The following is a 27,119-nucleotide window of genomic DNA, read 5'->3' as shown; positions in this document are numbered from 1 at the left end:
CACAGATGTGGCTGGAGTGGGGACAGAGGCAGCTGTCATTTGGGGAGGCTGTTGAGGGGCCTGAACACAGGCCCAGGGCTCTTCTGTCCACTCTTCCTCCTTTTTTTTTTTTTTTTTTGTGGGCATTTTGTTGTTGTTGTTGTTTTTGTATTTTTCTGAAGTTGGAAATAGGGAGGCAGTCAGACAGACTCCCACATGTGCCCGACCGGGATCCACCCGGCATGCCCACCAGGGGGCGATGCTCTGCCCATCTGGGGCATTGCTCTATTGCAACCAGAGCCATTCTAGCGCCTGAAGGCAGAGGCCACAGAGCCATCCTCAGCACCTGGGCCAATTTTGCTCCAATGGAGCCTTGGCTGCGGGAGGGGAAGAGAGAGACAGAGAGGAAGGAGAGGGGGACGGGTAGAGAAGCAGATGGGCGCTTCTCCTGTGTGCTCTGGCCGGGAATCGAACCTGGGACTCCTGCACGCCAGGCCGACGCTCTACCACTGAGCCAACCGGATAGGGCTTCTGTCCACTCTTGAATGCACAAACAGTGCCTAGACGTCCAGGCTGGTGGCAGGAGGGCTGGAGAAGGTATGGAGGGCCCATCTGTCTGAGCCCACAGGGTACTTGGCTCAGCAGATGCCCAGGAGTAGGCCACAGGCTCCCTGCGGGCTGGTACAGCCCTTCCACCCTCCTGGCCTTGGTGGCAGCTGGCCTCCTGGGATGGTGGTGGACCTGGCTTTGCATGTATGCTGTGGGCTGCCCTGTCCTCTGGGTCCTTGTGCCCCAGGGCCAGGCAGGGCCACTCCAGGCCACTTCACATGTGGGTGAGCATGGCCCCTTTGACAGATGCCCCCAACTAAGGTAGGACCTGGAGGGAATGGAGTCTGGCTGGAGGTGACAGGGCCCTGGTGAGAAGGACAGGGGGCGCTGAGTGAGGACAGGAGGGTGAGAGGGAGGCAGCGTGTGCAGGGCCAGCGCGTGGTGGGGGCAGGTGGCGAGGAGGGCCTGGCACTGGCCTCTGGAGAGCTCTTTGCCCCTCACCCAGCCGCACAGGCTCAGATGGTCAGAGGATGGGCCAGGTGGGGGGTCCCCAGTGTGCACGAGCTGGTGCTCTTTGGGTCTGGGCTCGGCCCCCGCTGCCTGTGGGGCCAGCCTTACTGACTCCTGCTCCCTGCCAGCTGGAAGGCCGGGCCCTGGACACCCTGCTCGGCCTCCTGCGGAGGCGGCGCCCAGTCCCGTTCTGTCTACTGCATCTGGTCCGATGGGGCTGGCGTCCAGGAGGCTGTGGAGGAGGCCAGGTGCGCAGGCCTGCCTGGGAAACCCCCGACCTCGCAGGCGTGCGGCCTGCAGCGCTGTGCAGCCTGGAGAGAGGAGCCCTGGGGAGAGGTGAGGCCGGCCAGCAGGCGCAGGGGGGATCAGCCTGGGCCTTGGGCCTGGGGCAGGGCTGGGAGCTGATTTCTTTGCTATAGAAACAGACCCTGGGAGATAAAGTGACCCGCTGGGTGGGCTTGGAAGCTGTGGCCAAGACCGGGACAAGGAGCAGGTGCTTGGACTCCTGCTCCTGTGCCGCCTCCTCTAAGGTCCCAGGCAGGGCCGGAGGGGCTTTGGCTTGGCAGGGAGAAGCAGCTGAACATGTTGTTTGGGGGCAAGGGAGGGGCTCGCACTGTCTGGGGCTGTCAGTCATGACTTCCAACACCTACCTGTCCAAGTTACAGACGAAGGAAGGTGGGAAGCGCACTGCAGCCTGGTGTCAGTAACGGGTTCAGACTGTGTGACCTCAGGGGAGTGACTCAGCCTCTCTGAGCCAGGGAGCGGGATGTGGGCAGTAGGGTGCTGTCTACCCCTCATGCTGGGCTGGGGGCTCCAGCTCTGTGATCCAGCATGGATTCTCTGGGGAGGACAAGCTCCTGCTGACGGCCTGGTCCTCACAGTGTTCTGTCAGCTGCGGAGCTGGGGTCCGGAGGAGGAGCATCACTTGCCGGGGTGACGGGGGGTCTCTGCTGCTTGCCACAGCATGCTCTGTGGAGGACCAGCCACCTCTCACTGAGCCCTGTGTGCGTGATGACTGTCCCCCCATCAGTGACCAGGCCTGGAACGTAGGCGCCTGGGGTCTAGTGAGTACTTGCCACCCCCACCTCCCCGTAGGAGCCCCACCAATACCTGCTGCCTTGGTCCCTGGGTCTCTGGCAAATCTCTGCACACGGGCCCTCCTTGCGCCTGATGTGCGTCATCAGGCACCTTCCCCCTCCCACCCTGCCTTCCTCCCTCCTTCCTTCCCTCTTTCCCTCCCTCCCTTCCTTCCGTCTTCCCTCTCTCCCTCCCTGCCTCCCTCCTTCCCTCCTCCCTCCCTCTTTCCTCCCCTCCCTCCTTCCCTCCTTCCCTCCCTCCCCTCCCTCCCTCCCTCCTCCCTCCCCTCCCTCCCTCCCTCCTCCCTCCCCTCCCTCCCTCTTTCCTCCCCTCCCTCCTTCCCTCCCTCCTTCCCTCCTTCCTCCCACCTTCCTCCTCTCCCTCCCTCCCTCCCTCCCCTCCCTCCTTCCCTCCCTCCCTCCCCCCTCCCTCCCCTCCCCTCCCTCCTTCCTTCCCTCCCCCTCTCCCTCCTTCCTTCCCTCCCTCCTCCCTCCCCTCCCTCCCTCCCTCCCTCGTGGGTGCCCTCCTCCCCACCTGCACCCTCAGGGGCTTGCCCCCATGCACGTAGCTCTCTGTCTATGTGTGGGGTTCTCTCTCTCCGCCCCGTGGGCCCTAGTGCTCCAAGAGCTGCGGCTCAGGCACCCGGAGACGTCAGGTCGTCTGTGCCATTGGGCCACCCAGCCACTGCAGGAGCCTGCAGCCGTGGAAGCCTGCAGATGTGGAGCACTGTAACACGCAGCCCTGCCATCTTCCTCCCGGTAAGGGCGAGGGGGTGGAGCCTAGGAGCCTGGGCAGAAAGACCTCTTTGCCCCGCTGTAAACTGCGCCTGCAGGGTCAGCCATCTGGAAGGCTCTCCTCCCACATCTCCTTCTGCTGAAGCCTTCCGCACCCATGAAATGTGTTTCTGTGCAGCCTCAGGAGCCAGCCCCGTTCTCTCTCTCAGAGGCAGCACCCCTCAGCCCACCGCCACCGCTCACTGTGACTGCGCTCACCCTTAGGCTAGCTGCCCTGTGCTGCAGTGCTTGTATATGGCTTGTGAGGGCTACTAGTTGTAAACTTCTTGAGGGTGGTCCCCTCGCCCCCCCACCCCACCCCCACCCCACAGGACTTTGCTAGCGGGTGATAGGTACTCTGAGTGTCTGTTGAATGACAGTGACTGCACGCAGAGGGGGCGGTGGTCCAGGAAAGATGGTCCTTACACACTGCCCCTGCTCTGTCTCCTTGCCCCGCCCCCATCCCCGCTGGGAAAGGGGGTGTCCCAGGCATGAGGTGCTGCAGGAGGAAGGGCACAGAGGCCAGCACTTGCATGGTTGAGGATGTGACACGGAGGAAAGGTGTGGGGCTGGCCTGCGGGTACTGCAGCAAGGCGTCTTCAGCCCTGACGTACCAGTGATGGGGGGCCCTGTGAGCCGTGATGGGGGCCCTGTGGGCTGTGATGGGGGCCCTGCGGGATGTGATGGGGGCCCTGTGGGCCGTGATGGGGGCCCTGTGGGCCGTGATGGGGGCCCTGCGGGATGTGACGGGGGCCCTGCGGGCTGTGACGGGGGCCCTGCGGGATGTGACGGGGGCCCTGCGGGCTGTGATGGGGGCCCTGTGGGCTGTGATGGGGGCCCTGTGGGCTGTGATGGGTGCCCTGTGGGCTGTGACGGGGCCCTGTGAACTGTGATGGGGGCCCTGTGGGCTGTGATGGGGGCCTTGTGGGCCGTGATGGGGGCCCTGTGGGATGTGATGGGGGCCCTGTGAACTGTGATGGGGGCCCTGCAGGCTGTGATGGGGGCCCTGCGGGCTGTGATGGGGGCCCTGTGAACTGTGATGGGGGCCCTGCGGGCCGTGATGGGGGCCCTGCGGGCTGTGACGGGGGCCCTGTGGGATGTGACGGGGGCCCTGTGGGATGTGACGGGCGCCCTGTGGGCTGTGATGGGGGCCCTGTGGGCTGTGACAGGCAGTGGTAGGATTCCGATGGAGGCACATGGCAGGATACATAAGAACCAGTGGCCTGGAGTCAACAGCTACCCTGGGCTGGGTTCAAATCTCCACTCCATTGCCAGCCAGCCGTGTGGCCCGGGAACTGCCTCTCCTCTCTGATTCCTGGTTTCCCCCTCCGTGCAGTGGGCTTAGTAAGCGTGACTTTCCAGGCTTGTGATGAGTTACCTGGCACAATGCCTGAACACACAGTGCTCTAGAAGCAGAGAGCTGGCCGTGGTGGTGGTGAGGCTGTGTGGGGGCTCTGGGCCAGGCTCCTGGGCACCTCGGCCTGGCCCCTGTGATGTATGAGCAGGAGGATCCTCAGGCTCCTATGAGTCCAGCTCCCTAGAGCCACTCAGTGCCCCAGGGCCCTGGACGTCTTCCTGGAAGAGGTGGCTCTGAGCCTGCCCCTAGAAGCACTCACATGGTAGAAAGGAAGGAAATGGAGAGAGAATTTCAAGCCAGGCTGAGTTGTTAAAGAAATAGCCTCCATAATGATTTTTATAAATACAAACATAATGTATACTCATTGTGGATAGTCTGGAGAAATTAGAAATATAGTATATGTAGAGAACCTTAAATTGCCTTTGATCCCACCTATTAGTGGTTTAGCATACTTGCTTGTGATGTGTGTGTTGTTTTGTACCTGCTTTTCCCCTTTAATGCCATTTGATATGTGACCATTTTCCAGTGGCATGATTTCTGGGAGCTTTGAAGAAGTTCATGATGGGAGAGAATTGAGGATTGTGATGTTTTCTGGTGGTTCGGTACTATAGCTAATGCCGCCGGGCATACTGGCAGATGCCGAGGAGGAGGGCCCACGGAGCACAGGAGGAGGCCCACAGAGGGATGGTGTCCCAGTGGACACCCGGGCTTACCCAGGCGGCCTCTGCTTTCTCCTCTTTCTAGACTCTAGAGCAGTGCTTGCGCATAGAAATAGAACACCAGACACAGATGTCATTTAAAACATTCCGAGAGCAACATTTAAAAAGTGAAAAGAAACAAGTAAATTTATACTTAATATATTTTATTTAACCCAACATGGTATTTTAAACATACAATTGATAAAAAATTATGGGATAGTTTGCATTCTTTTTACACAAGACTTTTAAAAAAATTAAATCTTGCCTGACCTGTGGTGGCGCAGTGGATAAAGCGTCGATCTGGAAATGCTGAGGTCGCCGGTTCAAAACCCTGGGCTTGCCTGGTCAAGGCACATATGGGAGTTGATGCTTCCAGCTCCTCCCCCCTGTCTCTCTCTCCTCTCTCTCTCCTCTCTAAAATAAATAAATAAAATAAAAAAATAAAAATATATAAAAAAATTAAATCTTTGGAATCCAAAATATAATTGACACAGCCCAGCCCATCCAGATGCTAACATTTCACTGGCATATGTGACCAATACAGTTGACAGAGTAGATTCACTACCCAAGTTGTTTTAAACATAGGTGTTTTCCCTATGTTTAAATGAATCAAACATTAGTATTGTGTGTGTGTGTGTGTGTGTGTGTGTGTGTGTGTGACAGAAACAGAGGGACAGATAGGGACAGATAGAAAGGGAGAGAAATGAGAAGCATCAATTCTTCATTGCAGCACCTTAGTTCATTGCTTGCTTTCTCATATGTGCCTTCACCGGGGGGCTCCAGCTGAGCCAGTGACCTTGGGCTCAAGCCAGCGATCTTGGGCTTCAAGTCAGTGACATTTGGGCTCAAGCCAATGGCTATCATAGAAATGACCCCACTCTCAAGCCAGTGACCCCATACTCAAGCCGACAACCTTGCGGTTTTGAACCTGGGCCCTCTGCGTCCCAGTCCGACACTCTATGCACTGCACTACCGCCTGGTCAGGCTCAAGCATTAGTATTTATATTTAAAGTTAATCCTAATTAAAGAATTTAAAAGTCAGTTTCTCAATCACTCTGGCCACATTTCAAGCACTCAGTAACTCCGCCTCAGCCCAGGGTGTGAGGGCGGTGACAGGTCTGTCCAGCTCTATGCTTTTAGGGCTGGGGCAATGCTGAAGGCACAGGTTTTGTCTATAGGCCCCCAGGGAGCCGTGCAGAGATTTGGAGCTAGGCAGTGACACAATGAAAGTTATTTAGGAGACACTGGGCACCTGCCTGCGGGTCAGACTGAAGGGGATTCAGCTGGAAGGCGGAAGCTGGTGGGGAGCAGGCTGCAGAAATCGACCTCTAGCAAGAGCAGGAGAAGTGAAGGGCCAGGTGCCGGCCTCGCAGGCTTGTGGAAAGGGGTCCTAGACTCGTGAAGCCTGAGAATATGGAAGAGACGCGTCCCAGAAGGGGAGGCCAGAGGCAGGGTGGGCTTGGCAGAAAGGTGCTTCTCACGTTGAGGTGACAGGGACAGCAGGCGGGGATCCGGGCCGGCTGGGGACTGCATGCAGGGCCTGAGAGAACGTGGTAGGCGATGGTTTGAGTCAGGAGAGAGGTGTTGGCCTGGGTGGGATAGGCGAATAAAATGAAAACAAGATTTTACTATGTCATTATGGAGTCTTTCAACCCTAAATCATCCTTTCTTAAATAGTCCCTGGGGCCGGGCAAGATGTAGTCCATATGGGAATGGAATTTTCACTTACTTTTAAATAGCTTTATTCTATTATGCAGTAATTGGCTTATTGTGGAAAATTTGAAAAATGGTAACAAATAGAAGGAGGAGACCCCCTCATCCCAACACACACACACACACACACACACACACACACACACACACTGACGACGCACTCAGAAACTTCCACTGTGAGCATTTGGGGTGTGTTCTAAAAGTCTTATTTTATTCATCATTATAAAAATAAATTCCTGTGGTGGCGCAGTGGATAAAGCGTCGACCTGGAATGCTGAGGTCGCCGGTTCAAAACCCTGGGCTTGCCTGGTCAAGGCACATATGGGAGTTGATGCTTCCTGCTCCTCCCCCTGTTCTATCTCTCTCTCTTTCCTCTCTCTCTCATTCTCTCTCCTCTCTAAAATGAATAGATAATAATAAAAAAAAGTTGGAGGGTCTTCAATAAATAAATAAATAAATAAATTCCTGTTGCCTTAATTTTCTTTACTCAGCCTTTTGCATTTTTCTCTATTTTATAATGAAAATATTTTACATAACTATTATATAAACATTATATACCATAAAATTCACACATTCTAGTGGTATATATAATTCATGATTTTTTAAAATAAATTTTTATTTTAATGGGGTGACATCAATAAATCAGGGTATATATATTCAAAGAAAACATGTCCAGGTTATCTTGTCATTCAGTTCTGTTGCATACCCATCACCCAAAGAGAGATTGTCCTCTGTCACCTATCTAGTTTTCTTTGTACCCCTCCCTCTCCCTCCTTCCCTTCCCCCACCCCCCGTAACCACCACATTCTTGTCCATGTCTCTTAGTCTCGTTTTTATGTCCCACCAATGTATGGAATCCTGCAGTTCTTGTTTTTTTCTGATTTACTTATTTCACTCCGTATAATGTTATCAAGATCCCACCATTTTGTTGTAAGTGATCCGATGTCATCATTTCTTATGGCTGAATAGTATACCATGGTGTATATGTGCCACATCTTCTTTATCTAGTCTTCTATTTTTTTTTACAGTGATTAAAGCCTTTAAGCAAACTCTTGGCCAATACAGCAAGAATCCATAAAAGAGTAGTGTCCTTAACATGTTCACCAAGTCTAAGTTGGCCCCAACACCATGCCAAATCCCTGAAAAATGCAACCCAACCCCAGTTCAGTCTGTTAGGAGCTGTCACAAGGAGCAGGAGTCCAGGAAAAGTCCACATCCAGGAAAAGTCCACATGGCACTGGAATTGTCACAATTCTATACTTGCAGCTCACGTCCAAGTCCCAATGACCACTGCTTCTAGCTGGTAATGATTCAGGTAGACTGGAGAAGCCATCTGCAGCATGTGTGGAGATGGAGCTTCTGTTCTCCTCTGCCTGGAGAGATGAGACCAGGTTGCTTTTCCCTGGAGCTCTGCGACTACGGCTTGGTAAAGAGAACCTTGGGATACACTAAGCTAGGTGGCAAAGGTAGGTTCATAATAGAAGTTGGCAAAAGGGGGAAAGAGCTCTAAATTAAGAGTAGATCCCAGCCTGAAATATGAGTGTGGCATTGAGGTAGGAGGAAAAAAGGAAACGCTATATATTAAACCAAGCAGCAGAAAATAGGACTATCAACACCCATAACAGAGATCTTCGAGGGAAGAATAAAAAACCTGACTATTCAGGCAAGACATAGTTAAGTGGCCCTTGTGCAAATGAGATCAGTTTAATTTTGATATATAGAAGTTGAAGAGCCTGACCAGGCAGTGGATAGAGTGTCAGCCTGGGATGCAAAGGACCCAGGGTTGAAACCCTGAGGTTGCCAGATTGAGCACGGGGTTGTTGGCTTGAGTGTGAGATCATAGACATGACCTCATGGTTACTGACGTGAAGCCCAAGGTTGCTGGCTTGAACAAGGGGTCACTCACTCTGCTGTAGCCCCCCTATCAAGGCACATATGAGAAAGCAATCAGTGAACAACTGAGGTGCCACAATGAAGAATTGATGCTTCTCATCTCTCTCTCCTCCTGTCTCTCTCCTGCAAAAACAAAATAAAAACCAAGTTGAACTTTATAGTGAGTAGCTGTATACCCACCTTCTCAATTCTACAAATAGTACTTTGTTATATTTGCTTTTTCATTAGTCTCTTTCTGCCCATTTTTCAATCCATTTTTTTCCCATTGATTTGAGAGAGAGGAAGAATTAGGGAAAGAGAGAAGGGGGAAAGGAGGAGGGGAGAGAGAAAGTAACGTTAACTTGTGTTCCACTTAATTGTTCCATCTAGCTGTGCACTCATTGGTTGCTTCTCATAAGTGCTTTGACCAGGATCGAACCTGTGACCTTGGCATGCCGGGACAACGCTCTACCAATGGAGCCACCTGGCCAGGGCAATCTAATTACTTTAAAAAAAATTTTTTTTTAATTTATTCATTTTAGAGAGAGAAAGAGAAAGAGCGGGTAAGAGCGGGAAGCATCAACTCCCATATGTGTCCCAACCAGGCAAACCCACGGTTTCGAACCAGAGACCTCAGCATTCGAGGTCGACGCTTTATCCACTGCGCCACCACAGGCCAGACTCTAATTACTTTTAATGTGGAATCTTTTTATTGAAAATTCACACAACATATGGTGAAACATTTTAAAGTGTACAACTTGGTGTCTTTGGGTGTATTCAGAGTACTGTACAACTCCCAGCCTTCCCCTAGTTTCAGAAGTTTCCATCACTCCATTAAAGCACCCTGCACCCACTGAGTAATCCCTTCCTGTTAACCTTAGTGCCCTCCCCGGTAACCTGATCTGCTTTCTGTCCTCCTGCATTTGCTTAGTTTGGGTTTCCTCATAGAAAAGGACCAGGAGACCTCTTGTGTCTGGTTTCCTTCGAGGATGTGGCTGAGGTTCTCCAGGTTGTAGCGTGCTTCAGCACGCCACCCTTTTTGTAGCCGCATAACATTGTTATAAGGATACACCGCCGTCTGCTCACCCGTTCATCTGCTGAGGGCGGAGAGGGCTGTTCCCCCCTTTTGACTGTATTGAAAGTGCTGCTGTAAACATTCACGTGCAAGTCTCCATGTGAACACAGGTGTTCATTTCTCTTGGGTATGTGCCTAGGAGTGGACTCGGTGGGCTGTAGAGTAATCCCAGTGTTTAACTTTCTGAGGAATTGCCGACTGTTTCCGTGGTGGCTGGCATCGTTTTATGTCCCCACCAGCGATGTATGACGGCTCCACTTTGGTATCTCGTTATGGCTTTGTTTAGCATTTCCTTAGTGACCAGTGGTGTTGCACATCTTCTCGTGTGCTTATAGCCCATTTGTATAGCTTCTTTGGAAAAATGCCTATTAAGTTCTTTGCTCTTTTTTTTTTTTTTCATTTTTCTGAAGCTGGAAACAGGGAGAGACAGTCAGACAGACTCCCGCATGCGCCCGACCGGGATCCACCCGGCACGCCCACCATGGGGCGACGCTCTGCCCACCAGGGGGCGACGCTCTGCCCACCAGGGGGCGATGCTCTGCCCATCCTGGGCGTCGCCATGTTGCGACCAGAGCCACTCTAGCGCCTGAGGCAGAGGCCACAGAGCCATCCCCAGTGCCCGGGCCATTTTTGCTCCAACGGAGCCTTGGCTGCGGGAGGGGAAGAGAGAGACAGAGAGGAAGGCGCGGCGGAGGGGTGGAGAAGCAAATGGGCGCTTCTCCTATGTGCCCTGGCCGGGAATCGAATCTTTGCTCATTTTTAATTGGATTATTTGTTCTTTCATCAACTCAATTTTAAAAAATTGTGTATCACTTTTTGGTTTTTGGAGTTGAGAACAAACATAGATGCTAATTTTTTTTCTTTTTTTTTTTTTTGTATTTTTCTGAAGCTGGAAACGGGGAGAGACAGTCAGACTCCCGCATGCGCCCGACCGGGATCCACCCGGCACGCCCACTAGGAGCGATGCTCTGCCCACCAGGGGGCGATGCTCTGCCCCTCCGGGGCGTCGCTCTGCCGTGGCAACCAGAGCCACTCTAGCGCCTGGGGCAGAGGCCATGGAGCCATCCCCAGCGCCCGGGCCATCCTTGCTCCAATGGAGCCTTGGCTGCGGGAGGGGAAGAGAGAGACAGAGAGGAAGGAGGGGGTTGGAGAAGCAAATGGGCGCTTCTCCTATGTGCCCTGGCCGGGAATCGAACCCGGGTCCCCCGCACGCCAGGCCAACGCTCTACCGCTGAGCCAACCGGCCAGGGCCCATAGATGCTAATTTTATATCTGGCTTTCCTTTTTGCTGAACGAATAATACTAGTATTTTCCATGTGATTAAAGACCTTTAAAAGTGTGTCTTACGAAATCACAGGTACTGCCCATGTCACGCCCGCTGTCCCGGGTTCCCCAGGCCCCGTCTGAGCAGTGGGCTGGGGGCCAGTGTTGGTCAGGGCTGGCCATGGTGCAAGCCCACTCCTCTCCTCCATTCCTCTGCATCCCACCCGGCTGCCTGGGCTCCCTGCAGAAATCCCCAGCATGCAGGACGTACACACCAATCTCAGGGCCCCCTGGATGTTTTTGGGTCCTCGGGAGGCCCCTGCCTCGGGTAAGAAGCTTGGTGGAAGCCCCTAGCCCAGAGCCCTGGAGCTGGAGGTTGTGGGTGGGGTGAGCGGCTTGGGGGTGGGGTGGAGAGAGGTGGGTCTGATCTGGACACAGAGGAGGAGGTGAGGAACCAGGCGGACATCATGTGTCTTTTGCTTCCTCTTCTTTCTAGATTCCAGAGACCAGAGGTGGGCATCCCGAGAGCAGCCCTCTGCTCGGGGTAACTCCCAGGGAGACCAGCGCCCCCACCTGCCAGCCCCAGTCCCCACCTCTTCTCTGCAGCCGTCTCCACACCAGCAGCCACTGTGGTCTGGCTTGGGGCCCCGTGACTGCAGACACAGCCCCCATGGGTGCTGCCCTGATGGCCACACGGTATCCCTCGGGCCGCAGTGGCAAGGCTGCCCTGGGGCCTCTTGTGAGCAGAGCAGGTAAGTGCCTCTTCCTCTTCACCGGATCAGAGAGAGAAGAGGGTGTGTGTGTGTGTGTGTGCGTGTGTTGGGGGTAGTGTTTGACAGGCAGGGCAGCCTCTCTGCTCAGAAAGGCGGGGTGGGGTGGGTTGCCGAGCTCAGGAAAGGGCCCACGGAGCGTGAAGTCTCCAGCTGCCCTCACCCTGCTCCCTGTGCTTCCCCCTGCGCCCAGCCGCAGGGGGGGGTGGGGGGTGGGGGGGTGGGCCTGTTTTCTCTGCAGAGCTCAACCTGTGGAGCTGTAGCTTCAGTCAGGCTCCCACTCCCTCAGGGGCTAGCGTACCAAGGGGCCAGCCAGACTTTGGGGCCAAAAGCTTGGGGGTGATTCCCGGCTCAGCCACATACTGGCTGTGTGCTGGTGACTTGGGCGAGTTACTTGACCTCTCTGATCTTGGCTTCCTCTGCTAAGAGTTGGGAACAGTGACAGCAATTGGCTGGGGTGACTGTGAGGCTGAAACGGCGCTCACGGTGCCTGGCACAGAGAGGGCTCTCTGACCCGGTCCTCCTTTCACCGTCCTCCCCATGGCCTGCTTGTGGGGGTGGGTTAGTGCTGGTTCTGACCCCCTTGCTGCCCCGTCTCCCGTCGAGCCTGATGGTCAGGCAGGCTCAGGTTCATTCCCCTCCTCGGCTTTGTGGTGGGCGTGTGTGTTGAGGATTTGCTAACATCCTTATTTGTGTTCCCGTTGCCCTCCCTGCTGGCCACTGTGTGGTTGGCAGACGTAGAGAGTGGGCGTGCAGAATGGTACGCCTCGCACGCAGGGACACACTGTCTCCCCCTCGGACCTTCACCTGGCCACCCCCAGCATGGGAGCCTCAGCATGGGGGCCTCGGGGTGCTGGAATCTCAGGCCCCTGGAAGGCCCTGGGTAGTGAGGGGAGGGCTGTGATGTCTGTCTAGGTACGGGTGCTGCCCTGACGGGGTGTCTGCGGCTGAGGGGCCCCATCAAGCTGGCTGCACAAGATCTCCCAGCAGCGCCGACTCCAGGAGCTGGCCGGGCTGGCGAGGAGCGGCCTCCACAGTAAGTGTCTGATTCACTTGACGAGGCCGGGGCCCGGCCCGGACCTGCTCTGGGCCGCTGTGCAGCTTCGGCCTTGGAGGAGGGGGTCCCTGAAGCCTGCTGGCCTGGGTTGCCCTCTCGGGGACACGCAGCTTCAGCGATGGTCTGCGGCTGGCATTTCACCCGACATTCTCCTAGCCGCTGACCGTCCCCCAGGGCCGGGGCTCTGCAGGGTGGCTCCCAGTCTCCCCCTCTTTCTACCATCCCCTCCAGGCATGGGAGAGTCCCCACCAAGGGCCAGACTGATTCCCAACTTCCTCCCCAGGCGCCCCAGGCCCACCAGGCCCAGCAGAGTGAACCCAGTGAGTGCCGGGGCTCCCAGTTTGGCTGTTGCTATGACAACATGGCCTCTGCAGCAGGCCCTTTTGGAGAAGGCTGTGCGGGGCAGCCCAGCTATGGTGAGTGGAAGCCCTTTCTCGTCCTGGTGGGCAGGCTGGTCCCACTGTGCACCCCACCCCCACTCAAAGCCAACAGCCTTCCTAGGCTCAGCTCATTTCTTCCACACTGACCACCTACTAGGTGCCAGGCCAGAGGACAGAGCCAGACTGTTCTCATTTCCAGCAGTCTGCCCTGGGGGCCGCCAGGTCGCTCGGGGGGTTGGGGAGAGTTGTAGGTGGGGATCCCACAGAGAAGGAAGGCCTGTCCTTCCTGGGGTCACAGACCCCTTCAGAGGCAGAGACAGTGGAGGATGGTCAGTGTGGAATGGAGAGGGAGTCCCCACCCTGCCTGGGGTGAGTCCTGGAGGGAAGATATTGAGGCTGGAGCACAGGGCGCATGGGTGTGCTTCTGGGGACCAACATGGGCGTGTTGAAAGCCAGACAGGCAGGTGGTCAGGGCCGGCAGGAGGTTTTAAGCAGGGGCCAGCCATGGTCACATCTGAATGTGGCAAGGTGGAGCAGGCTGTGCTGGGGAGGGGACTGCTAGAACGGGCAGGTGGGGCTGGAGGGAGGTTCAGAGTTTGGCGAAGGGCCCTGGGAACAGTGTGGGCATCTTCACAGGCCCCTGGGTCCTTATCCTCCTGAGCTTGTCAAGGAGAAGCCCTTGGGTGGCCCTGTGTGCCCTCCATGGGTCTGGTCAGGAATGGGGAGGGTGGGAGGGAGTCAGTCCAGGGAGCTCCCAGGCCTGACCTTCTGGAGGGCTCTAGTTCTGTGGGTGAAGGTGGACGGGCTAATTGCAGAGGCTGTGGTGGTCCCAGGGTGGGGGTAGGCAGAGAACAGACGGTGCCCGCAGGGTTGGGCCAGGGGCCTGGGCAGGGTGGCGGGCATGCTCCACAGTCTGGGACAGGCTCCTGTCTCTGAAGGGACGGTGGGTACTTCTTGGCAGGGCTCTGCTGGGCAGCGTTATAACTGACCACCTGGGTGACACACACCCTTGCCCTCAGCATACCCCGTGCGGTGCCTGCTGCCCAGCGCCCTCGGCTCCTGTGCCGACTGGACCACCCGCTGGTACTTCATCGCCTCCGTGGGCCGGTGTAACCGCTTCTGGTACGGGGGCTGCTACGGCAACGCCAACAACTTTGCCTCAGAGGAGGAGTGCATGAGCAGCTGCCGGGGGTCTCAACATGCACCCCCTCACCCCGAGCCTGGAGCCACTGGCCAGACCACCCACAGAGAGGGTGGTGGCAGCAGTCCCGGAGGCCAGCAGCAGGCCAGTCGGCACAGGACTGAAGCCACAGTCCACAGACAGCCCTTGCCTTCTGGTGGCCTCCAGTGGCAAGACCGGGAACGTGGGCAGGGGGAGGAGCACCACACCCAGGCCTCAGGAGAAAGGACCTGGGGCCAGGAGCTGGGGCCCAGCACTCCCGGACTGGGCGGAGATGCTCGGCAGCCAGCACCGCCCTCCCACGGCTCCTCCTACAGGTGAGCCTCACCTTTCCCAGGCAGGGGGAGAGGGACCCAGGCCAGGAGCTGAGCCTGTTAGAGCTGAAACCCTGAGGTCAGCTGGCCCTCCCTCCCCATCCCTTACCTTCAACCCTCTAGCAGCCCTGCCCGGAGGCCGTGCTCCCTGGGGAAGCTCAGGCTTCGGGGTCAGGCGGCCAGTGCACATGGTGTCTGGATTCTCCAGCTGACCTTGCCAGGGTGCCCGGGTCTACGCAGTTAGAAACGCTTATGGGCTTCGTGACTTAGCAAGTCCTCCAGCTTCTCCAAGTCTGTTTCTAGACCTGTAAAATGATGATATTGTCTCACAGGTTCAAGGCCAATTCCGTTTGCTATAATTCTTGGGACTGTGTCACACTGATGAGAGACTTGGGGAGATTATATACACAGTGGAGCAGGAGTGCAGTTCCATCCCCACGGGGCTCTGCCGTGTGCAGTCTCCCCGGCCTCCCCTTCCCGGGGCCTGTGCTGCCTCTGCCGCGGCTGCAGGAACAGGTTGGGGTGGCGGTGCCGTGGGCAGGTTGGGAGGGCTGCTGGAGTGTGGCCTCCTGTGATGCCAACTGCCCCACAAGTGCCCGTGACGGGATGGCTGACACGCACTGGCGAAGGGGTCGTCTCTGGTCCTGGCACACAGGTCGCTAGGGCAGGTCCTCACCCCCCACCCTTCCAGGATCAGCTTGGCGGGCTCGGAGCCCTCTCTGGTGCAGGCGGCCCTGGGGCAGGTGGTGAGGCTCTTCTGCCCGGGCGACACCTCCATGGACCCCCACATCAGGTGGCAGAAAGATGGGCGGCCCACCTCCTCTGACAGGTGTGCAGGGGCCCTCCTGCCGTGCAGCCCTCTGCTTCCTCTGGGATGGGAGAAGGAGTGTGGGGTTCCGGTCCCCTCTGGTCAGAGCGTTGGGGCCTGCGGGGGTTGGGCTCCTCACTGTCCTCAGGACCCAGAGCTCGAGTCCCCATTCTGTTCGCTCAGGCACAGGCTGCAGCCCGATGGCTCCCTGGTCATCAGCCCCCTGCAGGCAGAGGACGCTGGCTCTTACAGCTGCGGCACCAGGCCAGGCCGTGACTCTCCAAAGATCCAGCTTCGCATCACAGGTGTCTGTCCCCCTCCCCACCGTGGGTCCCCCTGGACCCCATGGTGGAAAGGACTGGCTGAGCGGGCCTAAACTGGGGCACCCTGTGACGGAGGGGCAGGGGGCGTTGGTGGGCCCAGGCATCCCGGGGCAGGGGGGGACTGTGCATTCCAGTTGGGCTGGGTGGAGGCTTTGCCCCTCACGGTCCTCATTTCTCCATGTGCCCCCCACCAGCCTCATAGCCCACCCTTCCTTCCACCCCCTTCTCCCCACAGCTCACCCCTTGCTTCTCCTGGCCTCATGACAGGGGCTGACATGGCCGTGCTGTCTGAGGCTGAGTCAAGGCACTTCCCTCAGACCAGGGGCCCTGCCCAGAGCCACAGCCCTCAGGACTCCAGCCTAAGGGAGAATGCTGGCGGTCCGGGGACCATCTCCTCCACTCATCCCCGGCCCACAACCAGGTGACAGGGTGGCAGGGTGGCGATGCCCCCTACCCCCACCCCCCCCCCCGCCAGGGCCAGGGCCCGGGCCCGGGCCCATGGAGATCTCAGTGGGTGAGGGGAGAGGGAGGTAAATGGGCCCCAGGCCAGTGTGTGCTGCGGCCAGCATGCTGCCCGTTCAGGGCTGTCAGGTGAGGACTAGGAACACATGGCTCCCTGGGCTCAGCCCCCTCCCGCCCCAAGCAGGTGGAACAGGGCGGCCACAGCCCAAGACTCGGGAGCCGCGGGAAGGGAGGAGTATCAAGAGGAAGGGCCCGCTGTAGGGGACAGGCTTGAAGAAGGACACAGTTCACAGAAAGGATGTGGAGGGATGGACCATACCGGTCAGCCCCTAGTCAGGTGTTAGGGTGGGGTGGGGAGAAAGCTTAGGGGGCTGTTAGACGTTGCCCCGGGCAGTTACTGACGGGCCCCTTACCAGAACAGAAGGTGGTTTCAGGAAGCGTAATCTGGCTGGAGAGGGAGGAGGGGTCCCTGGCTTGTGAAGAGGTGCCATGGATGGGAATGGGGGAGGCAGTGGCAGGGACCTCTCAGGGCTGTGGCATGCTTACTCTGCAGGCTGCGCCTGGTCCAGAACCAGCCTAGGGTGGTGGAAGCCCGTCCAGGACAGCGGATCCGGCTGACCTGCCGCACTGAGGGCTCCCCGCCCCCGGCCATCGAATGGCAGAGAGATGGGCAGGCCCTGTCTTCTCCCAGGTTTGGTCAGCTCTCTCCCCTCCCTACTGTCTGCACCCCTCCCCGCCCTGTGCAGGCCCCTGGGGAAAGGAGCTGCCAGGAGTCACCTCTGGTGACAGGGCCTCGGCCGGGCCCAGGCCTTCCCAGTGTGGTTAGGGACTGAGTCACAGGCCAGTCAACAGGTGCTGGCTGAGGGAGGGAAGGAGGCGGTCCTAGTTCTGGCTGTAATAACAGCTAACTTTGAGTGAGCCATGTGAGCGTGAGGCTGGTCTCCACCGTACGACCTGCAGAAGAGCCACGCTGCAGTAGGTGTTCTTCTGTCCCCCTTTTCCACACAGAAGCTTAACACCACACAGCTCCTAAGTGGCAGAACCAGAATTTGAGCCTACTAAATGAGTACAGCAGAAAGCAGAAACCCAAATTATTCTGTATTGGAAATTTTTTTTTTTTTTTGCATTTTTCTGAAGCTGGAAACGGGAGAGACAGTCAGACAGACTCCCGCATGCGCCCGACCGGGATCCACCCGGCACGCCCACCATGGGGCGACGCTCTACCCACCAGGGGGCGATGCTCTGCCCATCCTGGGCGTCGCCATGTTGCGACCAGAGCCACTCTAGCGCCTGGGGCAGAGGCCACAGAGCCATCCCCAGCGCCCGGGCCATCTTTGCTCCAATGGAGCCTTGGTTGCGGGAGGGGAAGAGAGAGACAGAGAGGAAGGGGGGGGGGGTGGAGAAGCAAATGGGCGCTTCTCCTGTGTGCCCTGGCCGGGAATCGAACCCGGGTCCTCCACACGCTAGGCCGACGCTCTACCGCTGAGCCAACCGGCCAGGGCTGTATTGGAAAATTTGAAATGATTTATCGCCAGGGTTAAAAGTCAGGCACCTTCAAGTGCATGAGCGCTGGAGCTGGAGGCCGGCTGGCCCTTTGGTCAGACCCCGTTTTCTCCTGGAAAAGGAAGGCCCTGCCTCCTCCCACCTCTGCCCCTGAGGGACGGAGCCCCCTGACTCTGCTTGGTCCCCAGGCGCCAGCAGCAGCCCGACGGCTCTCTGGTCATCAGCCCAGTGGCTGTGGAAGATGGCGGCTTCTACACCTGTGTCGCCTACAGTGGGCGGGACCGAGTGCAGCGACGGGTTCAGCTCCGAGTTCTGGGTACGGTGCCGTCCTGAACGGAAGGGTGGGGCGCCAGTTGCCTTTAGGTGAGGTGGCACAGGTTGGGCAGGATCGGTTAACAGTGCCTCCTTCTTGCGCCCAGGGGAGCTGACAATCACAGGGCTGCCTTCTACCATGATAGTTCCAGAAGGTGACACAGCCAGGCTGCTCTGTGTGGCAACAGGAGAAGATGTGAACATCAGATGGTCCAGGTGAGGCTTACTCTAGGCGAGCCTGCTGTTGCCACTGCCACTGCCACCCCCCCCCCATCATGCCTCCCGGCCGGGTGCCTTGCCAATGAGGCCCGGTAACCATTCTAGGGTTTCTCAGCCATGGCACTGCTGCCAACTTGGACCTGATTATTTTTGGTTGTTTGGGGCTGTCTTGTGCATTGTGAAATGCAAAATGGTGGAAAATAACCTCACCATTCACCCCTCATCACTGCCCTGGGTCTCCCCTCAGTGGAGGGGCTCCACTTACCCTGTAACCCCAGCTAGACACCTGTTGTTCTTGATTTCTTCTTCCCTTCCCCACATCTGACCCTCACTCCAGGCCCTGTGTTGCATGTCATCCACCTGTGTTCACAGCCGCTGACCCGGTCTGTTCTCAGGCTTGCTCCCCAGCGCCCACTGCAGTCAGCGACCCTTTCAAAGCTCAAGTGCCGTGTCTGTCGGTCCTGCTTAGCTTATACCCCTCCGCTAGCCCCAGGACCCAGTCCGAACTCCGGACCAGAGCCATGTACGCTTCTCTCCAGCACACCCTTACCCGCATGGCCTTCCTTCAAGCTCCTGAGTCCCCATGTTCCCCCTCTCTGCCAGCCAGCTGCAGCCTTCTCAGCGTCAGGCCAGGAGACAGCTCGCCGTCTTCCTCGGGGGAGTCTCTCCCAAACACCTGCAGCCCCACCCCAGGGCCCTGGAGGCAGGGAGTGCTCAACCCTTCCCCTGGCACAGGGTCTGGCACCTCAGGACGCTCATGGCCCTTTGCTAAGAAGTCAGTGTGGCTCCTCTGGGTCAGAGGTACATTTACAGACACTCGGGTCACTGTGCCCAGTTGCTTTGAGTGTGTTACATCTGAGTTATTTTGCTTTGGTAATGTCCTAACTTTTTTTTTTTTCCCGTTTTTCTTTTTTTTTTCTGTATTTTTCTGAAGCCGGAAACGGGGAGAGACAGACAGACTCCCGCATGTGCCCGACCGGGATCCACCCGGCACGCCCACCAGGGGGCGACGCTCTACCCACCAGGGGGCGATGCTCTGCCCTTCCGGGGTGTCGCTCTGTTGCGACCAGAGCCACTCTAGCGCCTGGGGCAGAGGCCAAGGAGCCATCCCCAGCGCCCGGGCCATCTTTGCTCCAGTGGAGCCTCGGCCGCAGGAGGGGAAGAGAGAGACAGAGAGGAAGGAGAGGGGGAGGGGTGGAGAAGCAAATGGGCGCTTCTCCTGTGTGCCCTGGCCAGGAATCGAACCCGGGACTTCTGCATGCCAGGCTGTTGCTCTACCACTGAGCCAACCGGCCAGGGCCAATGTCCTATCTTTTGGGTACCTTGTCCCACCTCTTCCTTGAGGTGAGGGTCATCTGTCCATAAACAGGGAGCACCTGGTTCTGAAATGGTCTTTGAGGGCCTCCTCCTGGCCCTGGACAGCTCTCCCACTGTCCTCTCCTTTCTAGGAACGGGCTTCCGGTATGGGGCGACGGCCACCGTGTGCACCAGTCCCCAGACGGCACGCTGATGATCCACAACCTGCGAGCCCGGGACGAGGGCTCCTACACGTGCAGCTCCTACCGCGGGAGGCAGGCCGTCAGCCGCAGCACCGAGCTGAAGGTGGTCCCGCCAGGTGAGGAGGCTGCCTGCTCTGAAGAGCGGGGTTGTGTAGCGGGCTGAGGAAGAGTGCGTCCGAGGGGCTCTGCTCCCAAGTCCTGGCTCAGCATGACAGTTCCTGGAGTGTGACTCGGGGCAGAGGCTTAACTGTCCTGAGTCTGTCCCCCTCACCTGCGCAGTGTGGGCTTACACCGCCTGGCGGGGTTGTAGTGAGGGTGAAGGGAAGAGTGCGCATGACAGGCGTCTGGTAATAGCTGATGGACGATGTTAAGTATCGCTTTTTACACTTACTGCTTTAATTTTCAGAAATATGATTGACTAGAACTTCATTACAATACTTAAGGCACTCAGACCATTAAAATCTGTCCATTCTAATGAAGGTTGGCAAAACATGGTCCTACGCCTGAAAGTGCCTTTATGGCCCTCTGACCATGTAACCCAGAAAACAGGGCAGGGATTACTGTCACATCCTTACAAAGGAGACAGACATCCGGAGAGCTCAAGTGATGTGTCCACCAGTCCGCAGCAAGTTCATGGCCTAGCTGGTGCTAGAGCCTAGGTCTTTTACCCCTCGTAGTTAATGTTCTTTTCACTAAGCTATTGCATCTGTAAGTGGGCAGAATTTTACTTGCGTTATTCAGGAATGTGATATTTCAGCTGTATGTTTTCCAGCTCTTGTTTTGAGTTGTTATATTATCAAATTTCAATGAATCTGGATACCACATTGTAATCTCCATTATTTTAATACTACTAAGGAAAAAAAGGATGCCGAGATACAATGCTAAGACACCATCAATTAATATGCAGTCCAATTTGACAGGTTAGAATATGAAAATAAGTGCATCTCAGAACTGATGAAACAGACTGGTTTAATGTTCAGACTCACAAGAGCTCTGTATTCAAATAAGCCCACCGGAGAAGGGAGGGAGCTCTGCCCTCTGCCTGGCCTGACCATCCTGTGTACCCTTGGCCCAAGGTCATTGAACAGCAGGGGACGCCTTGGGCTAGGTAGCCGGTTCTCCAGGGGCCTGGGGGAGAAGGTGCCAGGGACTCCTGAGCTGGTCTGCCTGCACGTCAACGGTCAGGGCGGCACCAGGGGCACGGCTGCACTCGGGGTGTGTCCTGGGTTCCAGCTTGAGGGTGGGACCTGGCTCATGGCAGAAAGGTTGCTCAGTGAGCTGGACTGACACCCAGGCTTCCACTTTGTGAGTGCCTCAGAACAGTGACTGGGACTCACACGCAGGGCCCAGCCCAGTGCTCGCCACGGCTAGGTGCTCAGATACCTGGTGACCGAGTGTGTGTGCGCATGAAGGCGCCACCTTAGTGGCAGCACCCTATGCAGGGGTGACTTTTCCCCTGTGAGGATGCCCAGCAAATTGATCGTCTGTCTACATAATAACCAATCTCGCAGGACTGAAGACAAACCCGAGTGCAGATAGATTTGAGAAAGAGCTGTTAGGACCCTGATGGTGTCTGTGATTAGCTACAGGCATGTCTGTATGGGAAACCGCCTTACAATCAGAAACTTGCTTGATCAAGGCTGGTGGGGCTCCTGCTGTGTGTGTTCACCATTCTGATAGGACCTGCCTCTCGGAACAACACTCACAGCCTCCGACGGCCATTTCTCTGTCACCACACTGGCTGAGAGTGTTCCTTAGTTTGGGGGCATTGTGCTTGAGCTAGCCACACTCTAGTGTAAGGGACACACTTCTGTTGTGAGGACCCCTCAACTTTTTTGCCTAAAAGATTGGTTTGAAACAAAATACTCTAGGGGGGTCACTCAGCTCTTTATAATGAGAGGGAGTGAGGTTATAGGGCAAAACACAGTTGAACATTCAAATTTAGCTCAGGTTACTGTGCGGCTGTTAACATCATCTCTGTTCCAGATGAGGAAAGAGAGGCACACAGTGTAAGTACCGTGCCCAAAGGCAGCCCGGGGGTGAGGAGGAGAGCCCGGACTGGGCCCAGGGGGTCGGGCTGCGGAGCTGGTGTGCTGACCCGGGACGCTGAAGCACCTACCCTCTGGGCTGTGCTAGGCTATAGCTGAGATAAAGCTGATATGAAAGGTACTGGTTTTTCAACCACATGCGTAAGTGGCTTGCTGATCATGTCTGTTCATGTAAGCACACGTGGTCAGCACTCTGGTTATACTGACATATCGAACCTTCTTAGTCACAGTCTGTTAGCTGCACTTTGGCAGGAAGCATGGGGTAGAGGGGTAAGCCTCCCCTAGTCCAGGGGGGCTAACTTTAGGGAAGGTGCTACTCAGGCCTAAGCCAAGTGGGAGCGAGAGCCCCTTCCAGAAAGAAAAGGGAAGTAGCTAGGCCACTTGAGTCCTAAGGTGAAGCAGCAGAACGGAACTCTCACGGGCGTTTGTAAGATACAGAAGCTCCCAGCAGATGCAGAGGAGGCACCCAGCACTTGCACCCAGTCTACAGTAGTAGAGCCACTGCTCACAAGACTGTTTCCCCATCACTTCGTCTAACAGCCTGCTTTCTCAGGGGGAAGAGAAAAACTGGAGAGGTGGGGACTAAGTGACTGGGATATGCTGGGACTGCTGAAGGCACAAACTTTTGAGGTTCAAGAAAACCAGCAGAAAGAGAGAAGACAAGATGGCGCTTGCCAACTCAAAACTTTCCTTAGGGCTGATCCTACTCTCTCTCATTCCAAATCTAGAGGCCAAGGCAGCCATCATCGAGCTCCTCAGGTCTCAACAGCGAGGGTAGGGAGTTAACTTCGAGAGATTTAACCATCTAGTCCGTCGGTACTGGGCAGTCTGGTCGTCTGCGCACCGGGCTGAGAAGACTCGGGAGGACCCCTGCACGCCACAGTAAGGCCAACAACGGATGGGATGCCTTCAGTCAAGGTGGTAGAGTAGGTAAATGCCGTGCTTGTCTCCTCCCACGATCACATCAATCTACCTAAATGATAGAACCACCTTGACTGAGAACCACCTGAGGAGCAGCTGAACAGAAGTCCTGAACCGAAGGACAGAAGCAGCCACGAGGAGACTGGTGGGAGGGGCAGAACCCACACCCACAATGTGGTAATTAAGAATGAGGAGGGATATCTTGGCTTCAGAGGTCCCCCTTGAGGAGTGAGGGGGTCCCAGCCCCGGGGCACCAGTGCCAAGAAGTCTCTCATAATATCTGGCTGTGCAAACCCCTGGGGGTTGAGTCCAGGTGAGTTGCAGGGCTGCTGGAGTCCCAGGTATTTCCTTTAGAGGCCATGCATGAACTCACAGACTCACTCTGGGCTGCAGGGCGGGGGCAGCAGTTTGAGGATGGCCAGCGACATATGGGGAGGAAGTGAAATGGGCAGCAATCTCGGCAGGAACCACTGCTCCTTGGTTGAGCCCTTCCTGCCCCCAGCCAGCAGGGGCTGATGGGTGCCAAACCCATTATCCTGGCTAACACTGTTGGCCCTGCTCCACCCAATTCAGCCAGCCTGAGCCACTTCCAGTCACTTTTCCACAAAAGCAGCTGGCCTGAGCCTATGCTGTGAACTTTCGTAAAATCTCCCAAAGGTCCAAAAACCCCAAACAAGCAGCAGCTGGCTTCGGTATGCCCTGTACCTCTTGCTAAGGGACCTCAAGCTTGGCACAAGAGGCAACTTGTCTCAACTTGCATTGTAACTCCCATTAGGTGGCCCAAACCTAGCATAAGGTGAGCCAGTGTTGGCCGAGAGTGCAGCTTCAACTAGGCGGTCCCAAACCCAGCACTAGTGCCAGCTGGGCTTGGTTCGCAGCTTAACCTCTCCCAAGCATCTTCATGCCCAGAACAAGTGGCAACCAACTGCAGATCACTTTGTAGCTCCCATTAGGCAGCCCCAAGCTGGGCATAAATGGTGGCTGACCTTGGCCTGTCCCAGAGCCCTTCCCAAGAGCCTCCAGAATCAACACATCCAGTGGCCAGCTCCCGCCCACAGCAGAGCACCACCCAGTCAACTCCACAAACGAAATACTGGACGGGCCAACTTGGCTGGCATCAGAGCTCTGCTAGAGCAACTCCTGATCCATGGGGTCAGCCCCTGCACAGCAGCTCGTCTGCTGTAGTCATGGCTGGTCCTTACAGCCAGTTAGCCTCAGGGTCAATCCCATCCACTGACATGCCAACAGCAATCAAGGCTCAACTACAGACTGACCAGGCAGTGGCGCAGTAGATAAAGCATCAGACCGGGATGCCAAGGACCCAGGTCCAAGACCCCGAGGTCGCCAGCTTGAACGTGGGCTCATCTGATTTGAGCAAAAGCTCACCAACTGGACCCAAGGTTGCTGGCTCAAGCAAGGGGTTACTTGGTCTGCTGAAGGCCCATGGACAAGGCACATATGAGAAAGCAATCAATGAACAACTAAGGTGTTGCAATGCGCAACAAAAAACTAATGATTGATGCTTCTCATCTCTCTGTTCTTGTCTGTCCCTGTCTATCCCTCTCTCTGACTCTCTCTCTGTCTCTGTTTAAAAAAAAGGCTCAACTACAACAGGAGGACTCATACAACCTACACAAGGGGACACTGCTCCACTGGGCCTCACAGGACACCTACCCGTTAGGCTACTCTGCCAAGACTGGCAGACATAGCAGACCTACCTAATAGACAAACACAGGGAGTCAGCCAAAATGAAGAGACAGACATGTTCCAAATGAAATGGACACAAGCAATCTCAAAGTTCAAAACACTAACTATAAGGATGCTCAGTGAGGGAAAATTAGATGAACTCAGAACCTCAACAAAGAGAACTCGCTCATAAAGAAGATCCAGTCAAAAGTGAAGAATACAATAACTGAAATGAAAACTACATTAGAGGGAATCAACAGCAGATCAGATGAAGCACAGGCTCCAATCAGTATCTGGAAAACAAGGTAGTAAAAACCAAAAAATGAGGGTAGTTTAAGCAACCTTTGGGATAAACCAACGTTTGCAGAATCGGAGTTCTAGAAAAAGAGAGAGCAAGGGATTGAAAATTTATTTGAAGAAATGACAGAAAATTTCCTTAACCTGGCAAAGGAAACACACACAACTGCAGGAAGCGCATAGTCCTTAAACAAAATGAACCCAGAGGCCCACACCAAGACTCATAATTAAAATAAAAAAGGTCAAGACAGAGAATCTTGAAAGCAAGAGAAAAGCCGTTACCTAGTAGGGAGCTCCCATAAGACTGTCAGCTGATTTCTCAAAAGAAACTGTAGGCCACAGTGGGATGAAATAATCAAAGCAACAAAAAATAAGAACCTACAACCAAGGTGACTCTACCTAGCAAGGCTATCATTTAGAATTATAGAAGAGAATTTTTTAGACAAGAAAAAGCTAAAGGAGTTAATCACCATTAAACCAGTATTACAAGAAATGTTAAAGGAAGAAAGAAAAAGATAAAAAATATGAATAAGAAAATATAGAAAAAGGCCCTGGCTGGTTGGCTTAGTGGTAGAGTGTCAGCCCAGTGTTTGGACGTTCTGGGTTCAATTTCCAGTCAGGGCACACAGGAGAAGTGACCATCTGCTTTTCCACCCCTCCATCTCCCCAATCTCTCCCCTTCCTGCAGCCATGGCAGGACTGGTTTGAGCAAGTTGGCCCCTGACACTGAGGAGGGCTCCACTTCAGGTGCTAAAAATAGCTCAGTTGCCAAGCAACAGCCCCAGATGGGCAGCGCATCACCCTGTAAGGGGTTTGCTGGGTGGTTCCTGGTTGGGGCGCATGTGGGAGTCTCTCCTCTCAAAAAAAAAAAAAAAAAAGGAAAGAAAATATTTCACTGACAAAGGCAAATAGTAAAGGTAGTGGATCAACCAACTATAAAGCTAGTACAAAGAAGATCATGTGTAGTTACAATAAGAAGTCAAGGGATAGCCTGACCTGTGGTGGCGCAGTGGATAAAGCGTCGAACTGGAAATGCTGAGGTTGCCGGTTTGAAACCCTGGGCTTGCCTGGTCGGGGCACATATGGGAGTTGATGCTTCCAGCTCCTCCCCCCTTCTCTCTCTCTCTCTCTGTCTCTCTCTCTCTCCCTCTCTCTCTCTCCTCTCTAAAAATGAATAAATAAAATGAAAAAAAAAAAAGAAGTCAAGGGATACACACAAAAGTAAAAATTAACAACAAAGGTGGAGGGGTGAGTAAAATTTGCAGTGAGTTTAAAAAAGACCTCGGACTCTACACTGAGAAAGTGCAGTCGAGGACTGAACCTTTTTTTTTTTTTTAATTTTTATTTATTTATTCATTTTAGAGAAGAGAGACAGAGAGAGATAGAAAGAGAAGGGGGGAGGAGCAGGAAGCATCAACTCCCATATGTGCCTTGACCAGGCAAGCCCAGGGTTTTGAACCGGCAACCTCAGCTTTCCAGGTCGATGCTTGATCCACTGCGCCACCACAGGTCAGGCATGCAGTGATTTTAGAATACGTTCAAACTTAAGCAACCATCAACTTAAAATAGACTGCTATAAACATAGTTGGTATACATGAAGCACATGGTAACAAACCAAAATCTATGAGATATATAAGAAATAAGGGAGCCTGACCAGGCGGTGGCGCAGTGGATAGAATGTTGGACTGGGATGTGGAGGACCCAGGTTTGAAATCCCAAGGTCGCTGGCTCACCAGTTTGAGCACTGGGTCACTGGCTTCAGCTGACTGCATGATCACTAGCTTGAGCCCTAAAGTCACTGGCTTGAGCAAGGGGTCACTCGTTCTGCTTTAGCCCCCCCAGTCAAGGCACATATGAGAAAGCAATCAATCAACAACTAAGATGCTGCAATGAAGAATTGATGCTTCTCCTCTCTCCCTTCCGGTCTGTCTGTCCCTCTTTCTTTTTTTTTTTTTTTTTTTTTTTAATATTTTATTTATTGATTTTTAGAGAGGGGGGGGAGAGAGAGAGAGAGAGAGAGAGAGAGAGAGAAAGGGGAGGAGCAGGAAGCATCAACTCCCATATGTGCCTTGACCAGGCAAGCCCAGGGTTTCAAACCAGCAACCTCAATGTTTCAGATCGATGCTTTATCCCACTGCACCACCACAGGTCAGGCTGTCTGTCCCTCTTTCTGACTCACTCTCTCTCAAAAAACAAAGAGAAGGGAATCCAAACACACTACAGAAAGTCATCAACATATAGGAAAGGAACAGAGAAGAACTACAAAAGCAATCCGAAAATGGCAATAATGACATACCTGTCAATAATTACTTTAAATGTCAATTGACTAAGTGCTCCAATCAAAAGACACAGAATGGGCTAAATGGATGGAAAACAAGACCCACACGTACGCTGCCTACAACAGACCCACTTCAGATTGAAAGACATGCACGATGAAAGTAAAGGGATGGAAAAGGCATTTCATACAAATGGAC

General features: G+C 55.0%; 1 protein-coding gene across 1 annotated transcript in view; it reads left to right on the top strand.

Annotated features, from left to right (window-relative positions):
* PAPLN (papilin, proteoglycan like sulfated glycoprotein) overlaps positions 1-27,119 on the top strand; it is a 51,926-nt gene that overhangs the window by 17,452 nt on the left and 7,355 nt on the right. Inside the window, exons 12-26 of the mRNA XM_066278471.1 lie at positions 1,167-1,374; positions 1,920-2,102; positions 2,732-2,873; positions 11,114-11,194; positions 11,363-11,618; positions 12,552-12,672; positions 12,977-13,109; positions 14,093-14,570; positions 15,259-15,396; positions 15,559-15,680; positions 15,966-16,119; positions 16,714-16,851; positions 17,852-17,979; positions 18,083-18,191; positions 19,643-19,809. Coding sequence (XP_066134568.1) covers positions 1,167-1,374; positions 1,920-2,102; positions 2,732-2,873; positions 11,114-11,194; positions 11,363-11,618; positions 12,552-12,672; positions 12,977-13,109; positions 14,093-14,570; positions 15,259-15,396; positions 15,559-15,680; positions 15,966-16,119; positions 16,714-16,851; positions 17,852-17,979; positions 18,083-18,191; positions 19,643-19,809 — 2,558 coding nt within the window. The remainder of the gene's footprint in view (positions 1-1,166; positions 1,375-1,919; positions 2,103-2,731; positions 2,874-11,113; positions 11,195-11,362; positions 11,619-12,551; positions 12,673-12,976; positions 13,110-14,092; positions 14,571-15,258; positions 15,397-15,558; positions 15,681-15,965; positions 16,120-16,713; positions 16,852-17,851; positions 17,980-18,082; positions 18,192-19,642; positions 19,810-27,119) is intronic.

This window comes from Saccopteryx bilineata, chromosome 4 (assembly GCF_036850765.1).
Source record: "Saccopteryx bilineata isolate mSacBil1 chromosome 4, mSacBil1_pri_phased_curated, whole genome shotgun sequence".
Taxonomy (NCBI): Eukaryota; Metazoa; Chordata; class Mammalia; order Chiroptera; family Emballonuridae; genus Saccopteryx; species Saccopteryx bilineata.
This window is presented reverse-complemented; position numbering and strand designations above follow the sequence as displayed.